At 44.5% G+C, this 20,859-nt stretch overlaps 1 protein-coding gene and 1 long non-coding RNA gene across 8 annotated transcripts in view; one reads left to right on the top strand and one right to left on the bottom strand.

Annotated features, from left to right (window-relative positions):
• The window catches only part of LOC143370306 (uncharacterized), a 458,422-nt gene that overhangs the window by 140,812 nt on the left and 296,751 nt on the right, over window positions 1-20,859 (top strand). The gene's annotated exons all lie outside the window — the stretch shown is intronic.
• Wge (BAH domain and coiled-coil containing protein winged eye) overlaps window positions 886-20,859 on the bottom strand; it is a 258,190-nt gene continuing 238,216 nt past the window's right edge. For 5 of the 7 annotated variants that reach the window (XM_076814768.1, XM_076814777.1, XM_076814723.1 and 2 more), the window contains 10 exons: window positions 15,908-16,684; window positions 13,139-15,213; window positions 12,309-12,597; window positions 11,786-11,995; window positions 11,397-11,711; window positions 10,686-11,093; window positions 10,188-10,416; window positions 9,379-9,799; window positions 8,428-8,950; window positions 886-7,903 (listed from right to left, as the gene is read on the bottom strand). In XM_076814768.1, coding sequence (XP_076670883.1) covers window positions 7,691-7,903; window positions 8,428-8,950; window positions 9,379-9,799; window positions 10,188-10,416; window positions 10,686-11,093; window positions 11,397-11,711; window positions 11,786-11,995; window positions 12,309-12,597; window positions 13,139-15,213; window positions 15,908-16,684 — 5,460 coding nt within the window. In that variant the 3' untranslated portion in view covers window positions 886-7,690. The remainder of the gene's footprint in view (window positions 7,904-8,427; window positions 8,951-9,378; window positions 9,800-10,187; window positions 10,417-10,685; window positions 11,094-11,396; window positions 11,712-11,785; window positions 11,996-12,308; window positions 12,598-13,138; window positions 15,214-15,907; window positions 16,685-20,859) is intronic. The other 2 variants (XM_076814758.1, XM_076814750.1) reach the window with 2 other exon arrangements.

Here is a 20,859-nt window from a genome sequence, read left to right on the forward strand (position 1 = left end):
TGGCGTCCGCATGAGATTCCCTTCTGGATGCGTCAGGGTGCCTTTTGAAGATGTCTCCACGTTAAAAAAAAAATTTATAAATTTTATTTATTAATTTTTTTTATATATTTTTTTTAACTTGGGAAAATCTTCAAAAGGCACCCCGACTCCTTCAGAGGGGAATCCCCGGGGGCGGGGTAGTATGGGATTTTTACCCATTAAAACCCCATGGCCACTATGTAATTTTTAATAATTTACATGTAAATATTACTATTATTAAGGTCTATTGGCTGAAACGCTCGGACACCTATTTACTTATTTTCGACATAGATCCACCGTGCCAAGGCTCATCAAAATCAGTGTCTACCACATGGTGTCCTCCCCTTGTTAGAAATAAATGCCCAAAGATGCGGTATTTCTTGACCTGGCCAAGGTGGTCTAACCCCTTAACTTTACTACGTCCCTCGGGTCTCTTTTGACCCGATCGTGTTCGCATTTCTGTAACCCTACTACATTCCTCCTGCATGTTCATGTATTTACGAATACTTTGATAGAAATTTGAGAAAAATATGAAGAGGCTGTACTAACATGTCTTTCTCGATCATCGATATTACGTTAATACTTTGACTGGCTTCGGCGTGTTTTAACGCCGAGGTACTCCAGAGGCGAGCTGGACCAAACCCCCGGCAGAAGTGGTCGCTCGGAGAGGTCCGATCTACTCGAAGGGGCGTTTCTCCAAACCTTGCGCCGCTTAAAGTGTTAAGCGCGCAACTGAACCAATTGCTGCAGCGGGGTGAAATCGCGCGCCTCGATAATCGCCCCGAAAGTCCAGCGCAGTGTTTCCTGAAAGTGCGAGCTCGCGGTGAATGGAAATGTGTCGGCGCAGAGGACAAGGATTCCACCGGATTCTCTTACCAAGTCCTCGAGGGACTGCATTTATTTAAACTGTCCCCAACATAAATACGAGAGTCTTATCAATATCGAGTAGAAAAAAAAAAAGAAGAAACGTGTGCAGCGTGACGAGAATGTCATTTGCTTCGCGGGAAAACGTAGCCGGCCTGGACAAAATACTGCTAAAGGACGAAGCAAAAAAAAAAAAAAAAAAGAAAAGAAAAGACAGAAAAAGAAAAGAGGAAAAGAACAGTACTTATGTACACGTTAACGCAGTACGTATCTATATCCGCGTATCGCTACCATTCCTCTCTTCCTCGTAGCACGCTCCAGCGAGACCTTCGATTCATAAACGCCATTTCTGTTACGAACGAACGAGACTTGCCCCCATCGCAGCCGCACGCACACACGCCACTCGGCATACAAAAAAGTGTCGCGTAGGAAAATATAAATGAAACATTCTTTTTTTCTTCTCAACACGTATCTGTTCTCTGTTTATCCTGAAATCGTTTCCTCAGACTTTTGGGTTCGAAACAGTCGTGCGTCTCTCTATGAAGATCCCTCTCGCTCCTCGCATCATCCCCTCGCGCAACAACGATTCTCTCCTGTACACGTACAATGTATCATATACATACATACACACACACACACACATATATATGTATGTATATATAATATATAATTTTTTTGTCGTTTTATTTGCTCCTTTTATTCATTTTTTTTTTGTTCCTCTTCTACGTTTGCTTGCTCCTTCATCCCCCAACTACTCGTTTAAATCGGATATCTGCGCCTCCGTTATTAAAATATAATAATTTCGATTCTCTAGAATAAAATATTCTCTTCTCCTTCCTCTTTGTGTTCGCTTTCTCTCCCTCTCTCTCTCTCTCTCTCTCTCTCCCTCTCTATCTCTCTCTTTCTCTCTCACCCTATCACTCCTCCACGCACAGACGCACACATACACACTCTCTCACTCTCTGTCTCTCTTAACCCATCCTCGCATCGTTACCTCGTAAAATGTACAGGCTCGCGTATCTCGTTTAAACCCTATTCGCGATCGCGTGTACGTTGTCGTTCCGTGATTTTCTCGCGCGAACGATTAACGAAAAAAAAAAAAAGAAAAAAAAGAATGGCAATCGAGTACGCAACCTGACGAAAAAGGGATCCTTTTTCACGGCGTTGGATGTACAACGCGCTCGCGCCCCCTCACCCTCCCGGTCCCTTCAAACACGGGGGAAAAGAAGCAAAGAATTACGAATAAAATTTCGCCGTTTCAGAACTGTTGCTGTTCCGAAAAAACAAACGAGAACAAGAACGAAAAAGAGAACGAGGAAAAGAGAGAAAAAAAAAGATTGGAATGAAAGTTCCGCGCGTTTCGGGTTCAGCCGAGAAGCGGAGACGCGAGTCTTTTGTCCATCCATCACCAGGCGACCGCCATGCACTTACAAACTACCCTTACGTAGCGGCTAGACTAGCTCGAACGGTATACGCTTATCTTTTACAAATTCCTTAGCTCGCTCTCGCTTCGCCGAGCCCCAGGTTTCAATTTATCTTACAACAAAGGGAACATCGCTGTTTGCTCGCCTCTTTGCGCGAGAAGCCGCTCCATCGACGTCCGATGGGGTCCGCGGGACTTCCTCCAAATCGTAGCCCCTCAATTCCACGCGAATCAGAAGAAAGAGATGCGTCGCTGCGAGAAATGTCGGCGTCTCTTTTCAGCAATTCATCCGCGACTCGTGCGTTTATGTACAATATGTAGGGTGACCAGGGGAAGTGCAAGCATCGTGGTCGCTACCGTCGCCTTGTCGACGGTGGAAATTGCTCCATGCATATATATATATAATCAGTAATATGTGGGAGCTTTCATATGGTGTAGCGTAACTGAAGCTGTATCGCACGCAGAACTTATTCAGGTTTTCATTGTAACTCAAAGAGGTAAATATTTCTCAACGCAAATCAATGGGATTACTTTTTTTGTTCGATGGGTAGAACGTGATGCCAGAACATTGATTATAATTCGAAATTGTAAATTTCGAAAAGTGTAACGCATTTGAGAAGTTCTACATTTTTCTAATGATTTCTTTAGACTTTCCAAAACGTTGGAAGCTACTCCTTAGATATTTAAAATAGATTTTTGGAATTGATTGTATGAAAAAATTGTTCCAAGAGCCAGAAATATGTAGAAAGAATATTTTGCTACAATTTTCATTTTAATTCTTACGAACTCTTCGGATGAATTTTTTCGAGCGATGTTTTCATCGATATATCTACTGTATTTGTTATTTTGCTCGTATTCAGTTTGAGATCGTTTCTACGTCTGAAGGTGCCAATCCACGATGTGATTTTTACATGCGACCATTCTGTCACGAGACAAAAATCTCAGCGATAACAAAATGTAAATAATGGAAATAAAAGAATTATAATAATGGAAAATTAAAATCTCAGGTGAGACACGATATTTTTCTTTCATCGTGGATATGCACCTTAAAGGTGATAAACGTTCTGACAACGGTTCATTTTGATTAATAGCCACAAAGGAATGTCTCGATTCGTACCACATCATTTGGTGACAAAAAGATTTATCGTCTTTTAAGAAGACCGAATTAATTCGATTTTAATATGAAAATGTAGCAGTGTTCATTACAGAATTCTAATCAAACGTTTCGTGTCAAGCGTCTCATGAAACTTTACAATTGCTCGACGAGCTGTCAAGCCTGAACATATAAGAAAGCAGCAATAATTGTTTTTTCACAATTTACATTTACCAATACAAATGGTAAACAGAGCAAATTTAAATTCCCAAAATATACTGTGACATACTGATCAATTTAATGCAAAAGAAAACTAATCGCAAAGTGTGGGTTAATTACAGAAATATGCCAGCAAGATGCAATACGAATATGTAGTACGATACTAACAATGATAAGCCGTAAATTATCAATAATTGGACAAAAATTATCCTCAGTACGTCTTAACTACTACCTACAATTAAATATTATAGAAACCATATTTTTTCAGAACGCAACACCCTGCGTCCTTAAAAACAAAGCAATGAGGCGAACGAAGGAGAAACTTGTTTCCAAAACGACAGACTACCCTTCAATTACACCACACAATACAAAGATTCCCATCATTTACTTCCCAAATGAAGAAGCAGAAAAACCTAGTCGCACGATCACGTGCCCACACTTCTACTAGCCACTCTATACTCGTTAACTCTCTTTCATCGCGACAGAATGTCATTTCAACCCTCCCTCCACGCGACAGCCGCGATGTCCCTGACGTGCCAAGTGGAGGAGAGCAGTCAGTGAAGAGGAAATTGATCGGAACGTATAAAAAAATGACCGAGTACGCCGACATTCCCTTCGATCTACCTAGGCTACGTACGTATTTACAAATCTACAAGCGAACGTGCCTCGTCTACTTTATCTATCAGTAGGCTACTTCTGATTGAATCGAAGCATCAGAAAAACGCTCATCGTCGTCGTACCGGACAGAGGGCTCTCAACCAATGCTCCGCGAACGTTCCAATGCGTTTCGATTAAACAAGCTCCGCCTTCTATGTACAATTTTATTCCAAGCGTTCCGTTGAACATCTTCCTCGGAGCGGTTGAGAACCACTGAGCCCCGAAGAACCACCAAGATATCTCGACCACGCATCCGCCTCTGTTGCGTCGCCTTCGCTGCGTTTAATGGAAAAATACTATGCAATTTATACAGACCGTACGCGCCGCTCGCGATCGAGCCGATCGATTCCCGATCGGGAACGATCGGCTAACTCGAAGGAGTTCCACTCCGCCAAGGGCGTGCCCTCGATAACGATAAATGTACAGGTAGAGATAGAAATCGTAATCTAGCGGATCCGACGGTGGTGTCTAAGACACGGGATCCCCGCCAGAGATTTACACTTAAAGGTCCTATTTACACGCGAAGAATCACACGCGCCACGATATAAGTACTCGCTTCTTTCGTCGCGTACCCGCGAACACTACTGGAATAACGTACGCCCGATTATTGTATCTGCAGTTTGTACTAAGATCGTGCCTCGTCTCCCTACGAATGGCTATTCTTCTTCTCCTTCGGGTTTTATCGGACAACCTGCCCCAGGAATGGGTGGCCAATCTGTGGACGCTTGTGCGCTGTATACCTTGGGACATGAAGAAAGCTCACGCGCCCAGAAACGAATCAATATCGAATCCCAAACTCCAAATTCACTTCCGCGTAATAACACCTTAAGTCGACTTATTTGATTACGATGCTTGTATTTATAATTTTGCTTTGTATTTAGCGAGACAAACAGGAAGAAATGTCGTCAGACTTGTGGGCCCCGCGTTCTTCCCTCATCCCCAAGGTAAACAGCTGCCAAAACCTGTCCCACTCCCTTGGGCACTCCACGTGATTTCGTTCGCGCGAAAAGCAAGAAGACAGAAACAGGGCGTGAGAAACGAAACGACGCGTCTTTCGTCTAAGTAGCTCGAGTCGCGTTCGACGGTCGGTGACGCGGATTCTCGATCCCAGTGAACAGAGGTGCGATCAAGCGTGCCCCGTCTTCGAGGAGCGCTGTCCAAATATAAAGTAAAAGCTCCTCGGGCCAGCGGAAGCGCGCAGAGACCCGCTAGAACCTAGCCGGCAATCTCGCCGCACCAGCCAACGAACGCCTCGATGAAATACAAAAGTCGCCGGATAGAAAACACCTTAATCCTAAACAGGCTTCGCGCGATCACGCGCAACCGCGGGAAACCAACGCGTCCGAGTAAACTATCAACGTTAACTTAGAAGAAAATAAAAGAGAGAAAGAAACAGTAACACGCGCGTAGCGGACAAAGAGGATGTATGTGTAGCACCTTATCTCGTATCACCAGCGGCGACTCTTCGCCGTGGATTCGACGCTTCGAGCGCCGAGACCACCGAAATCTCTTTGCTTCGTCGAGAAATAAAAGGAAAGGGTCTGCTTGCTCGCGTCCACTCCCGTCGTACCGTGCGTTGCTGAGAAGATGTCTAGCGGGAAGACCCCAGTGACAAGATGGCTACTTCGTCCAACAATGACAATACGTGTGCCCTATCTCTACGATTGTGGTAGAGAGACGGTGTACCTAATCGGACATTCCATTCGTTGGCCATCTTCTCAGCAACGCACGGTACTTACATACGCCTGTGGCGCGCACGGGACAGCAAAACGGGGGAGGAATGAACGCGAGGAAGCGATTCTTAATCTAAGTACATCGTGTCTCGTATGCGCCGATCGCAAGAGTATTGGAAAGAATTTCTACTGGAAAGCTCGTGGCTTGTCGACTGGTGCGACCGAAAACAGGTCGATTTACCCAGCTCGACGCCCTCGATGTCTCTTTTTTACTGCTCTTTTCTACAACAGTCTGCATGACAGGGCTACAAGGTTCGAGCGAGATCTCGTTACCCCTTGCCGTTTGTTCCTGTGGTTAAACAATAATATTAACACCGGTCTAACGATTAACAACCAGACGCCCGTCTGATCGTGCTTAGATACGCACTTAACGTTTATGTACAGCATATACTATATATGTATGTATATAATATATATATATACAGTGAATAAAACAATTCAAGAGTTTCCGTAATTTCTCTTCGCTTCTTCGTAATGCCACTCGGTATACATATTGCATCTCTTCTATACATACGTAATATATATATTTGTTATTATATATATTTATATGTATCTGATCTGTAACTATTTGTCGTCTCCCCATTGTCGAAATATAAGCGTGGCAAACGTATCGGTAACCGCAGCTCGCTTACGAAAAACTCTTGCATATTACGAAGCTGCGTTTAACTCCGTTACACAAGGCACAAGCCTCCTCCTCTGTTCAATTCCAATCCCTGTATCGTTCTTCACCACGAAATATCGGAATAACTCTCGCCCCAAGCACACTTCGCCCATCCACGATCGTCGCCGTGGAAGAAAATCGTTCGAACAATCGCGCGCGGTTCATCTATAAATCTATCACAATACCGTAATAATCAGGTATTCCACTCGAACAGCGAAACCAACTTGCCATTGCACGCATTCGGTAAGACGTCGAGAAATCTCAACAGGTATTCCAATCACAACGCCGAAGAAAGACAATCTAAGAAGAACCGTGTCCGCCAGAACCGTGCTCCTCGAAATTCGTTTCGGAACTCATCGTTCTAGAAAGCAAAGGGTAATGTGTAGCCGCACCGAAGCGAACGCAGCACACCTTCGAAAGACTCGAGGCTTCTGCAGGCGAACCATCGATCAACAGACCACCTTTCCACCGAGCGTTCTGCACTGGTACTAGAAAAATATACTTAAATCCTGATCCTTCGTCACCTTCACTCGGTTCGGTCAGACGAAAAACAACGATCGCAACAACGCGTAACCACAGAGAAAGGAAAGAAAGGAAAGTTGATCAATCGGTCAATGTAAATAATAGCGCGCCTCCACTGCGATAATAAATAATGCTTGTGCCTTGTGGTGACCTCGTCGATGACTCTTGAAAACCTAGCGACACTGATCGCGTCGACGTCCGAACGAAAATACTTGGTAATCGCCACGACGTATTGTACAACGTGATTCTTCAATGTTCTCCAATGTCTGTAAATCGCGAAGTTCCACGCGTCCATCGGCGCGTCGTTTCATGGTTCGACCACGTTCGAGGTCATCCAATGACCCCAAGGCGACCTAGCGCCCAGCAGTAGTTAGCTGCAAACGACACGCTCGAGGCGTGGCGCAAATAGAGCCACTCAGCTTTCATTTTATTTCGCAGTAATTGTTGGCTGACGACAATTAAGTAATACCCGTTAACTTAATCGTCAGCTTAAGCTGTTCTCAAACAACCCCCGGCTGCATGGTCAACAGGTACGTGGTGGGGTCGTAGTAACCGGCCAGATAGTAAATGTCGTTGTTGTCGTAGATGGTCAGATACCTGTGCGGCTCTTTGCCCAGCTTCTCGGTGTAGTCTTGAAGAGGCAGCACCTCGCATTTGTGGGAGATCGTTTGCACGTCGTTCTCGTCCATGTGGGGGGACTCGAACAGTGCGCCCTAAACATTCAGAAAGAGCAGCTTGCGTTAATGGGGTGATGGGAAATTGTCTTTCTGAAATAGAAATATGCATTCTCCAGCTGTAGAAGTTTCAGCAGTAAATAAGTTACATTTAGCGGAGAACTACGAACAATGAATGGAATAAAATTAGAAAGCAAGGATAAATAATTGACGTTCGCAGGGGGCACTTGAACCTATTGCGGTTGCAAGATTTAAGGGTTACAATATTTCTCCCCCTTGAAACTTAGAAATGAGAATTCTTCAGACCTATGTTCGCTGAGGCTATTCAAACTTTTGCATATGGATGAAATATGGATTTTTGACGCTGGTTATAGTTTTATATTAAATAATGGTATTCTCTATCACGATGATGGTCTCCATGAATACCACGAGAAATGTAAACTCTTATTTAACCCCTCAAACTTTCAACCAGAAGCATGAAAATTATTTGCAGAATGAAATCATCGCGTAATAAACAACAAACATTTCCTAGTCTTATTCGAAGTAGTCAATCGTATTCTTACCGGGTATTTCAAATTTGTGGGGCAACCAACGGTCTCTTCAGGGTGGTAGAACCACTTCACCTTCACGATCATGTTGGAGCTCGAGGTTTCCCACATGGATTCGATACGCCCGATGTAAGGTCTGTCCGGTCTGCCAGTGGATAAGAAGACAGCACTGTCGCCGATCTGAATCGTCTCGCTTCCTCTTTGAATCGCCCTGAAGAATTGCTTCTTGGCGCGTCCTTTAGCGCCAGGTCGCCTGTAGCCTTTCCCAGCCCAGCCCCACAGCTGCCTGGCCGGCAAGAACGCTGCCATTTTGCTCCGACTCTCCACCGACTCCTGGCGTTCGCGCATCTTCGACTTCTTATCCGATTTCTTGGCTTTCTCGGGCTTTTCTTCGCGGACGGGCTCTTTCATCGGCTCTGGAACAACTTCCTCCTGCGTTACTGTCTCCTCCTCGGCTTCTGCTTCCTCTTCTACAGCGGCAACTGCTTCTTTCACCACTTCCTCCTCGCTCTTCTGGCCACAGCAACTCTCCCCACTGCTGAGAAGTAATTAAAAACGCTCGAATCAGGAGTAAGTTGAAACTTTGATAACACAATTTGGAAGATATGCTTCACAGAATTGAGACACCAGAAGGTGGTAATAAATACTTAGAACCAAAGATTGGAGGGAATGTATTGACACTCTATTTGTGACGAATTCTTGGATAGTTATTATAACATATCATTGTGTCTAGTAAGTAATTTCTAAAAACATATGCACCCATTTTGGTTTTTCTTTTAAATACACATTTCTGTAGCTTCTCTTTCTCATAATTACCTACCTAAATTAGGCAAACCGTAAGTATAATCTATTGCTAATAATAATAATGAAGGATCTCGTGCAAAAATGGTCTTATACAATGTAATTATTGTACTTGTCACCAACCCACCTGATCGCTACGAATGAAATTTCAATAGAAACACAAACCTTATATGACTTCCTTCGCTATGGCTGCTGTGGTGGCTGTGCTTGTGCTTGTGCTTGCGGTGTTTCCTGTGCTTATGCTTCCTGTGTTCCTCGCAGCACTTGTGCCTTCTGTGCTTCTTCTTCCCTTCCTGAGCCTCCTGCAACCTCTTCAGCTTGTCCCTCCTCTTCTTCTTCATGCGCTTCCTCTCGCGATACTCCTCCAAGTCCTTCGCGTCCATGTCGTCCGACTTGTGTCGTTCCAGCGATTGCCCGTCAGACGACGAGACGTAACAACAAGTGGTGGAGGAGACAGTGGGTGTCGCGTTGCTCGTGTTCGACGATGTTGACGGCTGCGTGCTGCTCAACAACCGTTTGTCTTCCGTCGACAACGACGTCTGCCTTCTTCGTTTGCCCAGCGACAATAGGGGATTCGGGTCGTATTCTGTAATCGGACGTAACATTCAGCATGCAGAAATACAGAAAAGCCATGGAGGTTGTTGAAGATTTTAGGCGCTGTTTCGTTCGAATATTCTAGAGTATATACTATAAATGAAATGCAAAAGTTCTACGTATTTCCACTCTAAATAGTTTGAAGCATTTGGCTGTTTTTAAAGTAAAGTCTAAAGCTAGGAAGTCCAATTTCTCCTTTTAAAATTTCGAAAGCAGATAGTCCAGGGAGTAATCAGACACATTTTTATTACATTCTTTCTGTGCTTAATTAAAAATGAATAGCTCTATTAAAACTTCAGAAAATTTAGCGCAGTCCGTGATAGGTGGCAACGAAGATGTTGAGACCGTACTTCGATGCTGGTTAAAACAACGAGACTCACCAACGACAGGATAATCGGGCTGCAGCAGTCTGATATCATCCAGAGCAATTCTCCCACTATCTCCATCATCGAATTCCACGCTGACGAACTTCTCGTCCAGCTCTGGATCCGGTTCCGTCGGCTCGACGGAAGTGCCTGGGTACAAGCACCGATATTGCTGGCTCCAATAGGCGCACAATCTCGTGCCAGGTGGCAATTCCTTCGTTGAAGTGGGACATACTTCCACGATCTGCAGCAATGACGCAGGAGCAGAGATGAAGATTTATGTCGGAACAGTGCGGAGGAAACGAAACTAACTCAAAATCTTGCAGGAGAATAGAGTCCAAAGGACAATGTTAGGTTTATAAAGTAATTTTCTATCGTTGAAATGATTTCATCAATGTAAATCGTGCGCAACGATTTTGAGCTTCGAAATCGGATGGAGCCACCTCGAGAAATTGTTCTAAAGTTCGTGATTTTGAGCTTCGGAAGAAAAGAATCGCATCTACAATAATTTACCGCGTCCCGCAGAATCTCCTCTCTGGAATGGATATGAGGCCTGTTGCCCCGTTCGCCATCCAACGTGATGGCGTAAACGTCGGGCGCTTGAACCGCGTTCAGCCTTCCAGCGTAAAACAAGCCACCCATCGCCGTAAGGACCCTCAGCTGTTCGATGGCTAGGTGTGCAGAAGTTAACTTGCACTTGTTGACCACCTCGGGTTTCTCGGACCTCGCAGCCTTCGCGCACTCCTTGCACTCCTTGCATTCCAGCGACTTCCGCCGCTTCGACTCCTTCTTCTCGCGATCGCTCGACTTGCGCCGCGACGGCGACGACGAGCTGGACTTCCGTTTCTTCTTCTTCGATTTGTCGTGCCTGCTCTTCTCCGCCTCCTTTTCCACGGCCTCGGGTGGCTCCGCGGGGACTTCCTGTGGTGTCCAAGTACACATTCCACTTATAGCGATGAAATTAAGCGTGTGATGTGCGAAAGAACGACGGAGATAAATGGAGGAGGGTGAAGAAACTAATTGCGCGTTCGGAGTGAATATATTTGTTATTAAATTTCAATTAAGCCTGCCAGGTTATTTAACGCTTTCGCATTTTCTTAGTACTTGAAAGCAGATTAAACTAATATAATTGATATTCAGAAATTGGGAGCTCAGAGTTCAAAGTACAATTAGATCACTGGCAAACAAAATGAAAGATTTTCCACTAATTTATTAGTAGATTACCTTCACTGGCTCCTGCACAGTAGATTCAGGCAGCATTGCCTCTACGACAGTAGTTGCTTCATCATCTTCCCAGGTTTTCACCTTCACCTCCGCCTTCAGCTTCGGCTTCATCTTGCTCTGCTTCTCCAGCTTCACTTCCTGGCTGAGTTTCGCTTTCTCCGCGATGATCGAGCTGATCACGTTTTTGTTGTGCAGAGGCGTCTGCTTCGCTGGCTTCGACTTCGACTTGGACGATTTGTGGCTCTTCGAGGACGACTTCATGGAGGACATGCTGGTCTTGAAGGGCAACGGAGTATATCCAGCTTTGCCCACGTACTATCGAACAAAAGTCACGCTGTTACAGCATCGAATTGTGTTTACGTTTGCTTCTAATTAAGCCAGGTACCCACTTTTGCCTGAAGGTGCCTGTTCTTGGACGACAAGAGATATCCAACCAGAGAGCTCTTGCTTTTAGGCTTCTTCGCAACTATCGTTTCAGTTAGATGCCGAACGCTTCCTGACGTGCACATCAGCTTCCTGGGACGACCCACCTTTCGTTTCTTCGAGGCTGAACTGGAACTAGCGATGGTGGGTGCTGGCGATGATGTGTCGTATCCCAGCTGGTTATTTAAGGTTTTATTTAGTCAGAATAAAATCACAGGCTTTATTACACTGATCTGAGATCACACTAAATTTTTTACTCAAATAAGCTGTCAGATTTTCTCTATGCAATTCAGAAAAATAAATTTCTATCGAATTCTTAATACTGAAGTTTTTAAAATTATCTCTTAAACCGTAGTCAGCAGTTAGTTACAAATGTGATTAGTTTTACTTAAAATATTATCCATTGTTTAAAAATGAATACTAATTAATTTCATGTTCGCATAGTGTACACAACATATTCCAAAAAAATCGCATCACAGTTTTACTCACCCTTCCTGTGCTCTTCTCGTCGTCCTCCTGAGGCGACTTGCTCGGTGGTAGAACAGTGATAGGCGAGGCGACTGGTGGAACGGGAATCGGAATGCTCGGTATACTGTCCAACAGTTTGATGTGACTTCTCGGCTCACCTAGTTTCACCAAGTTCACGTTACACCTGGGCATTGCCAAGACGGCGGAGGCCAATGGCGCCGGGGCCCCGTCAGCCGAATGCGATGGGGACTTGTGCGGGGAGGACATCGGCTCTAACATCGGTGGCGAGGAAAGAGGTCCGTGCTCAGAACTGCGAACATTGTACACCAACATCAATCTTTCCTCTGTCAAAAACTCCTTAACACTTTAAGTGGCACTGTGAAGAGCGCCTCTGCCGGAAACGTTTAGTACAAAGCGTAGAAAACGAATTCCTTGCTTTGTTCGGGTATAAAGTGAACGTTCAAGGGCTCTCAAATAATACTTTCGACGCTTTCTAGAAAGTTTTAGAACACGGCCAACCCGTGCACAGGCTGCAAATCCTGCCACTCAAAGTGTTGTCTTCTTAGATTCTTTTAAGAATTTCAGCTTCTCGAATCTTAACCCTGTGGCGACTTTTGAGAGCTTTACTGTCCTCACGTAAAAATAACCACTGAATCGTAAATTGATGTAGGTCTCCCAGAGAACCTCTAACCAAGTCTGTAATACCTTCAATCTTTAAACATCCTTATCCGCAAAACTATTACAAAACTCCATCCGCTTGAAAATACGCTAATCACAAGGCTGCAGACTAAAAGGCCCGCAATTGGACCGTCCCACAGCGAAGGGATAAAAAATAAATAAAAGAAATTCACCTCGAAGAGTGGCTCTTCTTCCGCGGCCTACCAGGGCTCTTCTTCTCGTCCTTCTTCGGCGTCAACTTAGACAGTTCCCTCTGCTTTTCCCTGTACTGCCTCTGAATATCCGCCAATCTCACCCTCATATCCAACTCCATGGCGTCCATATTGGGCCAGTCAGCCTCGCTATCCGCGTGCCCCTTTCGAGCAATAAACTTCTCCGCGTCTAATTTCGCCTGCAAGTTCCTATAATCATGGCAATCGCGCTGCTCTCCCACAGAGAGCCTTCTCTTAACGCGTCTACCATTCCGCGCCATCATCATCGCCTCCAATGAAATCTTCTCCCTGTACATCTCCGAGTCAGAGTCCGAAAAGTTACCCTCAATTTTCTCACTGTACGCCCCGTTCATCTCGTACTCCTCGTACTGGCGATACTCCTCGAGGCTTTCCCCCCTTTCGTCGTCAGACTCCTTGTAAGGGCTGTCCTTCCCGACAGGCTTATCCTTCGCCGATTCCTCTTCCTCATCGGCACTGACGCCATTTCTCTCGGAGAAATCAATGCTCCTTCTAGTCTTCTCCTTCACTCCAAACACCACGTCCTCCTCGGCCCTAGCCTCGTAGTGCTCGCTGGGTTCTGTGTTCTCGTGGCAGTGTGCAGTGCCACACTTGGACTCTTCATCCTCAAATTCATCGTCGATCTTGAACCTCTTTGGGCTCTCGTAGTTATCGCTGTCTGCCTCCACCAGCTTCCTTTTATCAGACATCTTGCCGTCTTTCTCCAGGTGGCTGGGTCTACCCAAGTTCAGTAGCAGCCTGCCAGCGTGCGATATCTCCTCGGAGCTCTCGTGGTTCAGCTTCCTCGGCGTCTTGCCCCCTACTTCCTCCATGAACCTCTGCTCAGCGAGGGCGCACAGCAAGCCTAGAGGGCTGTCCACGTTATTATTATTACTCTCGCCCTGCGGAGAGATCAGCTTGCGTCTGACGGGCGATTTCTCCGGCTCGCAAACAGTAGCTGCGCTCTGCGCGTCTGGCTTCAGCTGCTCCAGCTGCTCGATGCTGTTCGACAGCAGCTCAAGTCCACTGATGTCCACCGTGGCCTTCTGCTTCGAACTGGCCACGGACCTCGAGTTCGAGGTCTGATTGTCTGCTATGTACGCTTCTTCTGCAAGTTTTCGGTGCTTCTTCGGGGTGACCGTTATTGGCGCCCCGCTATCAACGAATTTAGCCTCCAACTGCAAGCAGCCTTCCAAAGACGATGCCTTCTCCTTCTTCACGACCGGCTCCTCATCGTCGAGCATCGCTTTGATGTTGTTGTTATTGCTCCTGGTGTCGTTGTTGTTATCGTTCAGGAAGTACTCCCTGGGCAATGGGTGTTTGGCCGCGGGGGGATCCTCCGCAGTTGCTGAGTATTTGGAGAGGTCCTGAGTGTCCCCCGCGCGCCTGGTCGCATCCGACGAGGAAACCTCCGGCTCTCGAGGGATCTCGTGTTTGTCAGCGTATTGGGCGTTCTCGCAGGACCTCAGAATGTGCTTTTTCAAGCCGTTCTCCAGTTTCCGGGGCATCGCCTCGGACTGCCTCTTCATGTATTGGCTCTCTGCTGTCTTCTCCTTCGAATTCTCTATCTTCCGCGGCGCTGATTCCTGCAGAGCAGCTGCCGCGTTCTTCTTCAGCTTCTCCACCACGTTCTCGATCCCTGGGTGAGACTTCTCCGCCTGGTGTCTCTTTATCGACTCCTGGCACTTGGGCTTCTCTGTCGTCGACGTAGCTTCGCACTTGTAGGCGTAGTCCTCGTACGCCGCCTCCTCCGCCTCTTGCTTTATCACCACCTGCTCCATCTCTTGCTCGTCGTTGTCGATGCTGGGCATGTCGAACGACTTCACCGTGATCTGGGGATGAGTGGGCTGCTCGACTAGGTGCAGATGATCGTCTCGCGTCTGGCTGCAGGCGTCGTAGCTCGGATCCACGCACAGTTTCGACTCGAAGGCTTGTTCTGGCTCTTTTCGAGCATCTTCTGTAGGACCCTCTGCTGTCGTAGAGCTCGACTGGCTGTACATTTCTGGGGCTCTGGCGTCTTCGTTAACGGCTGACTCAGTCTGAAAAGCATCACATATAGCAGTCATGTGGTGCCAGGATCTGAAGATGGGGAATTGCGTTTGCAGGATTTTCAACCAAGAATGTCACGATTGTTATACCGAGTGTTCGTTAAACAGTAGTAGAAAATGAAATGGGTAATTCTACGTGACAAAATAAGACGAAAATCAAGCGTAACGAAATTGCGGTGGAGGCTTCATTTCTTAGTCGTTAATATTTGAAATTTCGTAGCTACTAATGGAATTTTCGAGCTTCCGGCGTTTCCAACCCGAATGAATTGAGAGGTGCTATATTTTATTTCACAATCATTGAAACAATCTACAAAATGGAAAAAATCGGATTTCTAGATTTACTCGTGATAAGAGATAGCAGCGGTGAACTTACTCCTGCTTGATAAATAAAAAATGCTACATCATCTTTTTTTCTATGTGTCATGAACGGACTCTGAATCTTTGAACCAACATTTATGTTTTTAATGAAAACTATGCCCATTCTGTCCGTAAACATTTTCACGCATTTGCACACTTCGCGTACGTAACATGTGCTTTTATGTTTCGTATAACAACATTCCCGGTATCCATTTTATATATTTACATATTTTATAAATATTTTTCATAGCAGCATATGCCACGCATGCACAATAATCCCCAAATTTCTCCCATCCTATCAAAAACCCTCAAAAATAAAAATTCTCACCTCGCCGTTTCCCCCGGCCTTCGTGTCCTCAGCCTCGTTCTCCTGTTCACCCTCGAGGAACTCCACGCTGTGATTCCTCTTCCTGCCCCGATGCCGGTCCAGCGAGTGATCTCTCCTCCTCCCAAAGAACTCCAGATTCTCGTGGAAACTATCGCAGTTCTCCTCGGTGATCTCAATGATCCTTGGCCCGCTCCTCATGTCCCTGCGCGACATACCGTCGTCCGCAAACGTGTCCTCGGTCTCCTCGTCCACGTGCGCCCTGTCGCTGTGCTCCATCTGCCTGGTGACCACGTGCTCGATGGTTCTGTCGATCGACGTGACACTTCTGCACTCCTTCGTGATCGCGTACTTCGGGCAGTCGGCCATGTTGATGATCGTGTTCTCCGCCTTGTCCACCTTGCCCACGATGCTGCAGACACCGGGGTTCACGGTGGTGGTGGTGGTCGTTATTCGAACGACGTTGCACACCTTCTCCGGCGAGGCAGCCACGATCTCGAAGTTCGTCAGGTTCGTGAGATTGGTGGTGGTGGTGGTCAGGTTGGCGGAGTTCTGCAGCTGGCAGGGGCTCAATGTCTGCTCCTGCTTCACGCAGGCGTCCACCAGCGACGCTTGCTCCTGCTCCTCCGCTTCCGGTGCGTCCGTCTGGTTCGAGGCGTCCTGGACGCCGACGATCGGAGCCATTTCCGCTGGCTCGATCGCGTGGATCGTCGTCACCTCGGGCGGCGGCGTCAGGCAGGAGACCGGCGACGTCGCCTTCGACAGAAACGAATTTCGCTGCTGCACGCAGGACATCCGGGGATCACATATCGGAGAGTTAGGTGGCGGTCGGAAATTTCGACAAAGTTGGACGAAGCGGTGGAGAAATAACGTGGTCTGCTTATGGTTTTTTACGGGAAAGAGATCGAAGTGGACCATGGACGGGTGCTCACCACGTGAGTGAGGTGGTAGCGACTTTGATGAAACTGGCGGTGCATGCGGAGTCGACAAATATTTGACCAATGCTTGGTTTCTTTGCGTAGAGGGACACTAATTTGTTAGATGTTTAATAATAGAAATTGTATTTCATTGGTTGGTCCATCGAACTTTTGTGAATTTCAAATTTTTTGAAGTGTCGCGATTAATGGCTAGAGCTGAAGCTTTGTAACGGAGCAGTGCCAGGTTTAAGTTCCTTCGTGTTCAATTTACTTCGTTAAAATTTATACTATTTTGTAAATTATTAGATGTCTACCGTAGATGACCAAGTATGAGTGAAATATTTTTCGGTTCTGTATCCACCTATAAAGTTCCATCAAAATCCATGCATAATATTGCTTTTTAATTTATCGTTTGTGAGGACTTCTTTGTCATGTAAAAATTTGTTAACCAAATCAAGTTGGTGTATCCTGTAATTCATTGCGCCACTGAAAAGGTGACGATTCATCTATTACCCAATACCCAAGATTAAATTCCTTTTTCAAGGGCTAATATCCACAAATTGAACCCTAAATATAATATCTAATTATATCATCTTAAATGATTATTCAGTTGCAACTAAACATACAGAGCAATTTCAATAACATCATTGGAATTTCAAGGGTATTCACTCTTTTAATTAAGAACGAAGTTACAATTTAAAAGTATAAAATATAACGCAACATTAATCGTTTACTACTAAGAAATACCAAAATGAAAAATAAACACTCTCCAACTGTAAATACACGAACTATAAAGTTGGCAATTATAATTTTATATTTTGAGTGCCCTTTATATACATTTACAGTTCCAACGAGCAAAACTGAAGGGTCTGACAACTTTTCTTTCCCATACAATCGGGGAAACATGGAACCTTGGTCCAACTTTGTTAAGGATTACTAAGGCCAAGCAAAGAATTAGTATCGTGTTACATTCGAGAAGATCCAAAAATCATTGAGTCACCAAAAAACTATCACTGGCTTCGAATACTCTTTAACTGTTCGCTCGTGCTAATCGACATCGCCTGCCACGACAATCGTAGCCACAAGCGTCACACGTTAACATTGAAACTGTGCAAATCAATCTAACTACCCCTTTGCTTCGATAATGACTGGCAGAATAATTTACGCGGTTTAAACAGACGCTGGTACCCTGCAATACAAACATTCTGAACGGACAACAAAGAGAATAGAACTCCCTACTGTACACAGTGTGTTTCATTAAAGCTGCCACAAAAGAGTTCTTCGAGAGTGTACTAACTAAATTAACATGGTCCTTTTATTAAATTTCGTGGTACAAAGAAATTGGTAGTATATACGAAAGGAGACTTTATAATTCTTCTCAATCATAAACGAAAGAGTATCTCTGAAGAAATATTAAACAGATTGGACATTAAATGTCTGCATGTACCGGGAGGTTCTTAAAAATTTGAACGATATCTACTTGAAGCCATTTTTAAAGTAGTGCATTCATAGAAAGTTACGGGAGCATCCCTAGTAGCACAAAATATTGAATACACATACATCCAATATTAAAAAGAGATTCAATCTCGCTTTGATATGTATTTAAATATACATACAACATTTATTTTAGATTAAGCAAATATTTCTTCCGAATATACAGGAAATATTCATTTTATATTGGGAAAAAAATATTTTCGTCCGAATATAAAATAAATATTTATTTAACATGAAAAAAAAACATTCCTGAATATTTGCGTTACATTTTCTAAATATTTCTTTTATATTGCACGAATATTTAGTGCATATTTTCTAAACATTTATTTCATATTTTCTGTATGTATATATAATATTTGAATTTTTTTTATATTAAAAAGGTGTGGCTAAAAAAATATTTTATCAATATTTTGTGCTACAGAGGATGTAGAGTGGGAGCAAAGATTTTGGAATACTTGATGATTTTCATTGAAATTATATTGCAGAAAAAAATTCTGTCCTAATTTGAAATTAATATTTTCAGTTACGGCTTGTTTGTTTAACGAGAATGACTTAACTAACTGAGTGATCCTTCATTTATTATCAAAGTGAAACTTCGTTCACAAGAGTGATTCCAAATTTTGATCGATATTATAGTTCCACTCGCATCGATTAGCAGTCCGCGTCTGACCACATATAGTCTACATTCCCTTATTCCATAATTCTTTTCTCTTACGCGCTTTAAGTAGTATAGGTTTATATATTCTCTTACACAGCTTAACCCCTTAACGACCGACCCCTGAAACGAAAAACTGACCGTGAGGCCCGGGCCCTCGGAACGAAAACAACCTCCACTGTTTTCCCGGTCGCTATAGTAAATACGGCTTTAAGGTCTGCGCACACATATCAGTTCCGTGTCAGTACCGTTCCGTCGCGTCAGTGGTAAGAAGAAGAGACCCTCTACGCCCCTCTTCTTCTTCCCACTGGCACGACCGAACGGTACTGACATGGAACTAATATGTGTGTATAGACCTTTAAGGTCCGTACGAGATACTGAGGTGGTCGTTGAGGGGTTAACCTGTTAACCGGGCGAAACAAGTTGAAAATATGAACTGAATTTGAAAGTGTCTCTAACCAGCCATTTAAGGGGGAACAACACCTTGAAGCCCGGAAAAAGTGCAATTTTATTTTAATTTTTTGTCAGATATCCATACTTCGTAGGAAAGTCATTGATATGGGGTTTAAATGTGCATATAGTGGACAGTATTTTAGAATTTTTGTGTGACAAAATATACAGTTTTAATCAAGTTATAGAGGTCGCCGTTAGAGCGCGACGCGACGAACACGATCTGATGGTTTCCCACTTTATTCACGTCGCGTTCATCTGAGAATAAAAAGGAGAGCATTTTTTTAATCTATATTAATGTAGTTACAGTTAAGCGTACGGAAATTAAAAATAAATTATTTTGACTATTTTCTCCACCCCAAAGTATATTGATTTTATCTTTAAACTGACTCGAAATTTTAGAACCTTCCCCTTTAAACTCCGCCATTTCTGCAAAAATTATTGTAATTAAATTTCCGTACGCTAAACTGTAACTATATTAATATAGATTAGAAAAATGCTCTCCTCTGTTATCTCAGATGAACGCGACGCGAATAAAGTGGGAAACCATCAGATCGTGTTGGACGCGTCGCGCTCTACGGCGACCTCTATAACTTGATTAAAACCGTATATTTTGTCACACAAAAATTCCAAAATACTGTCCACTACATGCACATTTAAACCCCATATCAATGACTTTCCTACGAAGTATGAATATCTAACAAAAAATTCCAAAAAGTTGCATATTTTTTCCGAGCTTCAAGGTGTTGTTCCCCCTTAAAAGATATTCCACTTAACAGGTTAAACATCATCATCAAATGTCTAGTATTTCGAAAATCGTTTCCAACAAAATTTGCTTACATGAACAAAATCTTCGTGCCAAATCTTGAAAAAAGATTTCGGGGAACCGATGAAGCAAAGATACACCCCCGAGTGGTTAAAAAAAAGCAAATAACAGGAAAACAACAAAACCGAAACTAATAGGAAAAAGGCAAAATTTTCAAACGCAATACAATAAAATCTAAGACAATAAAATACAAAAGGAGCGCGATACGAGCCAAACGATAAAAACGCTGTTAAGAACGAAGAAAATGGGAAGAAGGAGTAAACAAGGAAACGAACACAGAAAAACAGGGACATGGAATGATGGAACGAGATAAGTCGCCGTGGAGCGTTAAGCGTCAGAGTTGTTGGTGGGTTGGTGCGCAATATCCATGCAGATAGCGATGCAAATCGGTTCGTGCATGATTAATACAATGTGCCACAATGTTCCTGCATTATGCGACCGGCTGAACCGTGCCCTGAGCTTGGCATAATTATTGCCGCCCCTCCTCTGCGCCCGAGTCGTTTGCGTTTCTTTGTCCGTCTGTTTGTCGCAGGGTGGGGGGCGAATTCGGTGCGCTCGACGAACGCGCCGGGGGGCCAACAGTTGTTTGGGAAGTGGAGGAGCAAAGATTCAA

Source organism: Andrena cerasifolii, chromosome 1, assembly GCF_050908995.1.
Source record: "Andrena cerasifolii isolate SP2316 chromosome 1, iyAndCera1_principal, whole genome shotgun sequence".
NCBI lineage: Eukaryota > Metazoa > Arthropoda > Insecta > Hymenoptera > Andrenidae > Andrena > Andrena cerasifolii.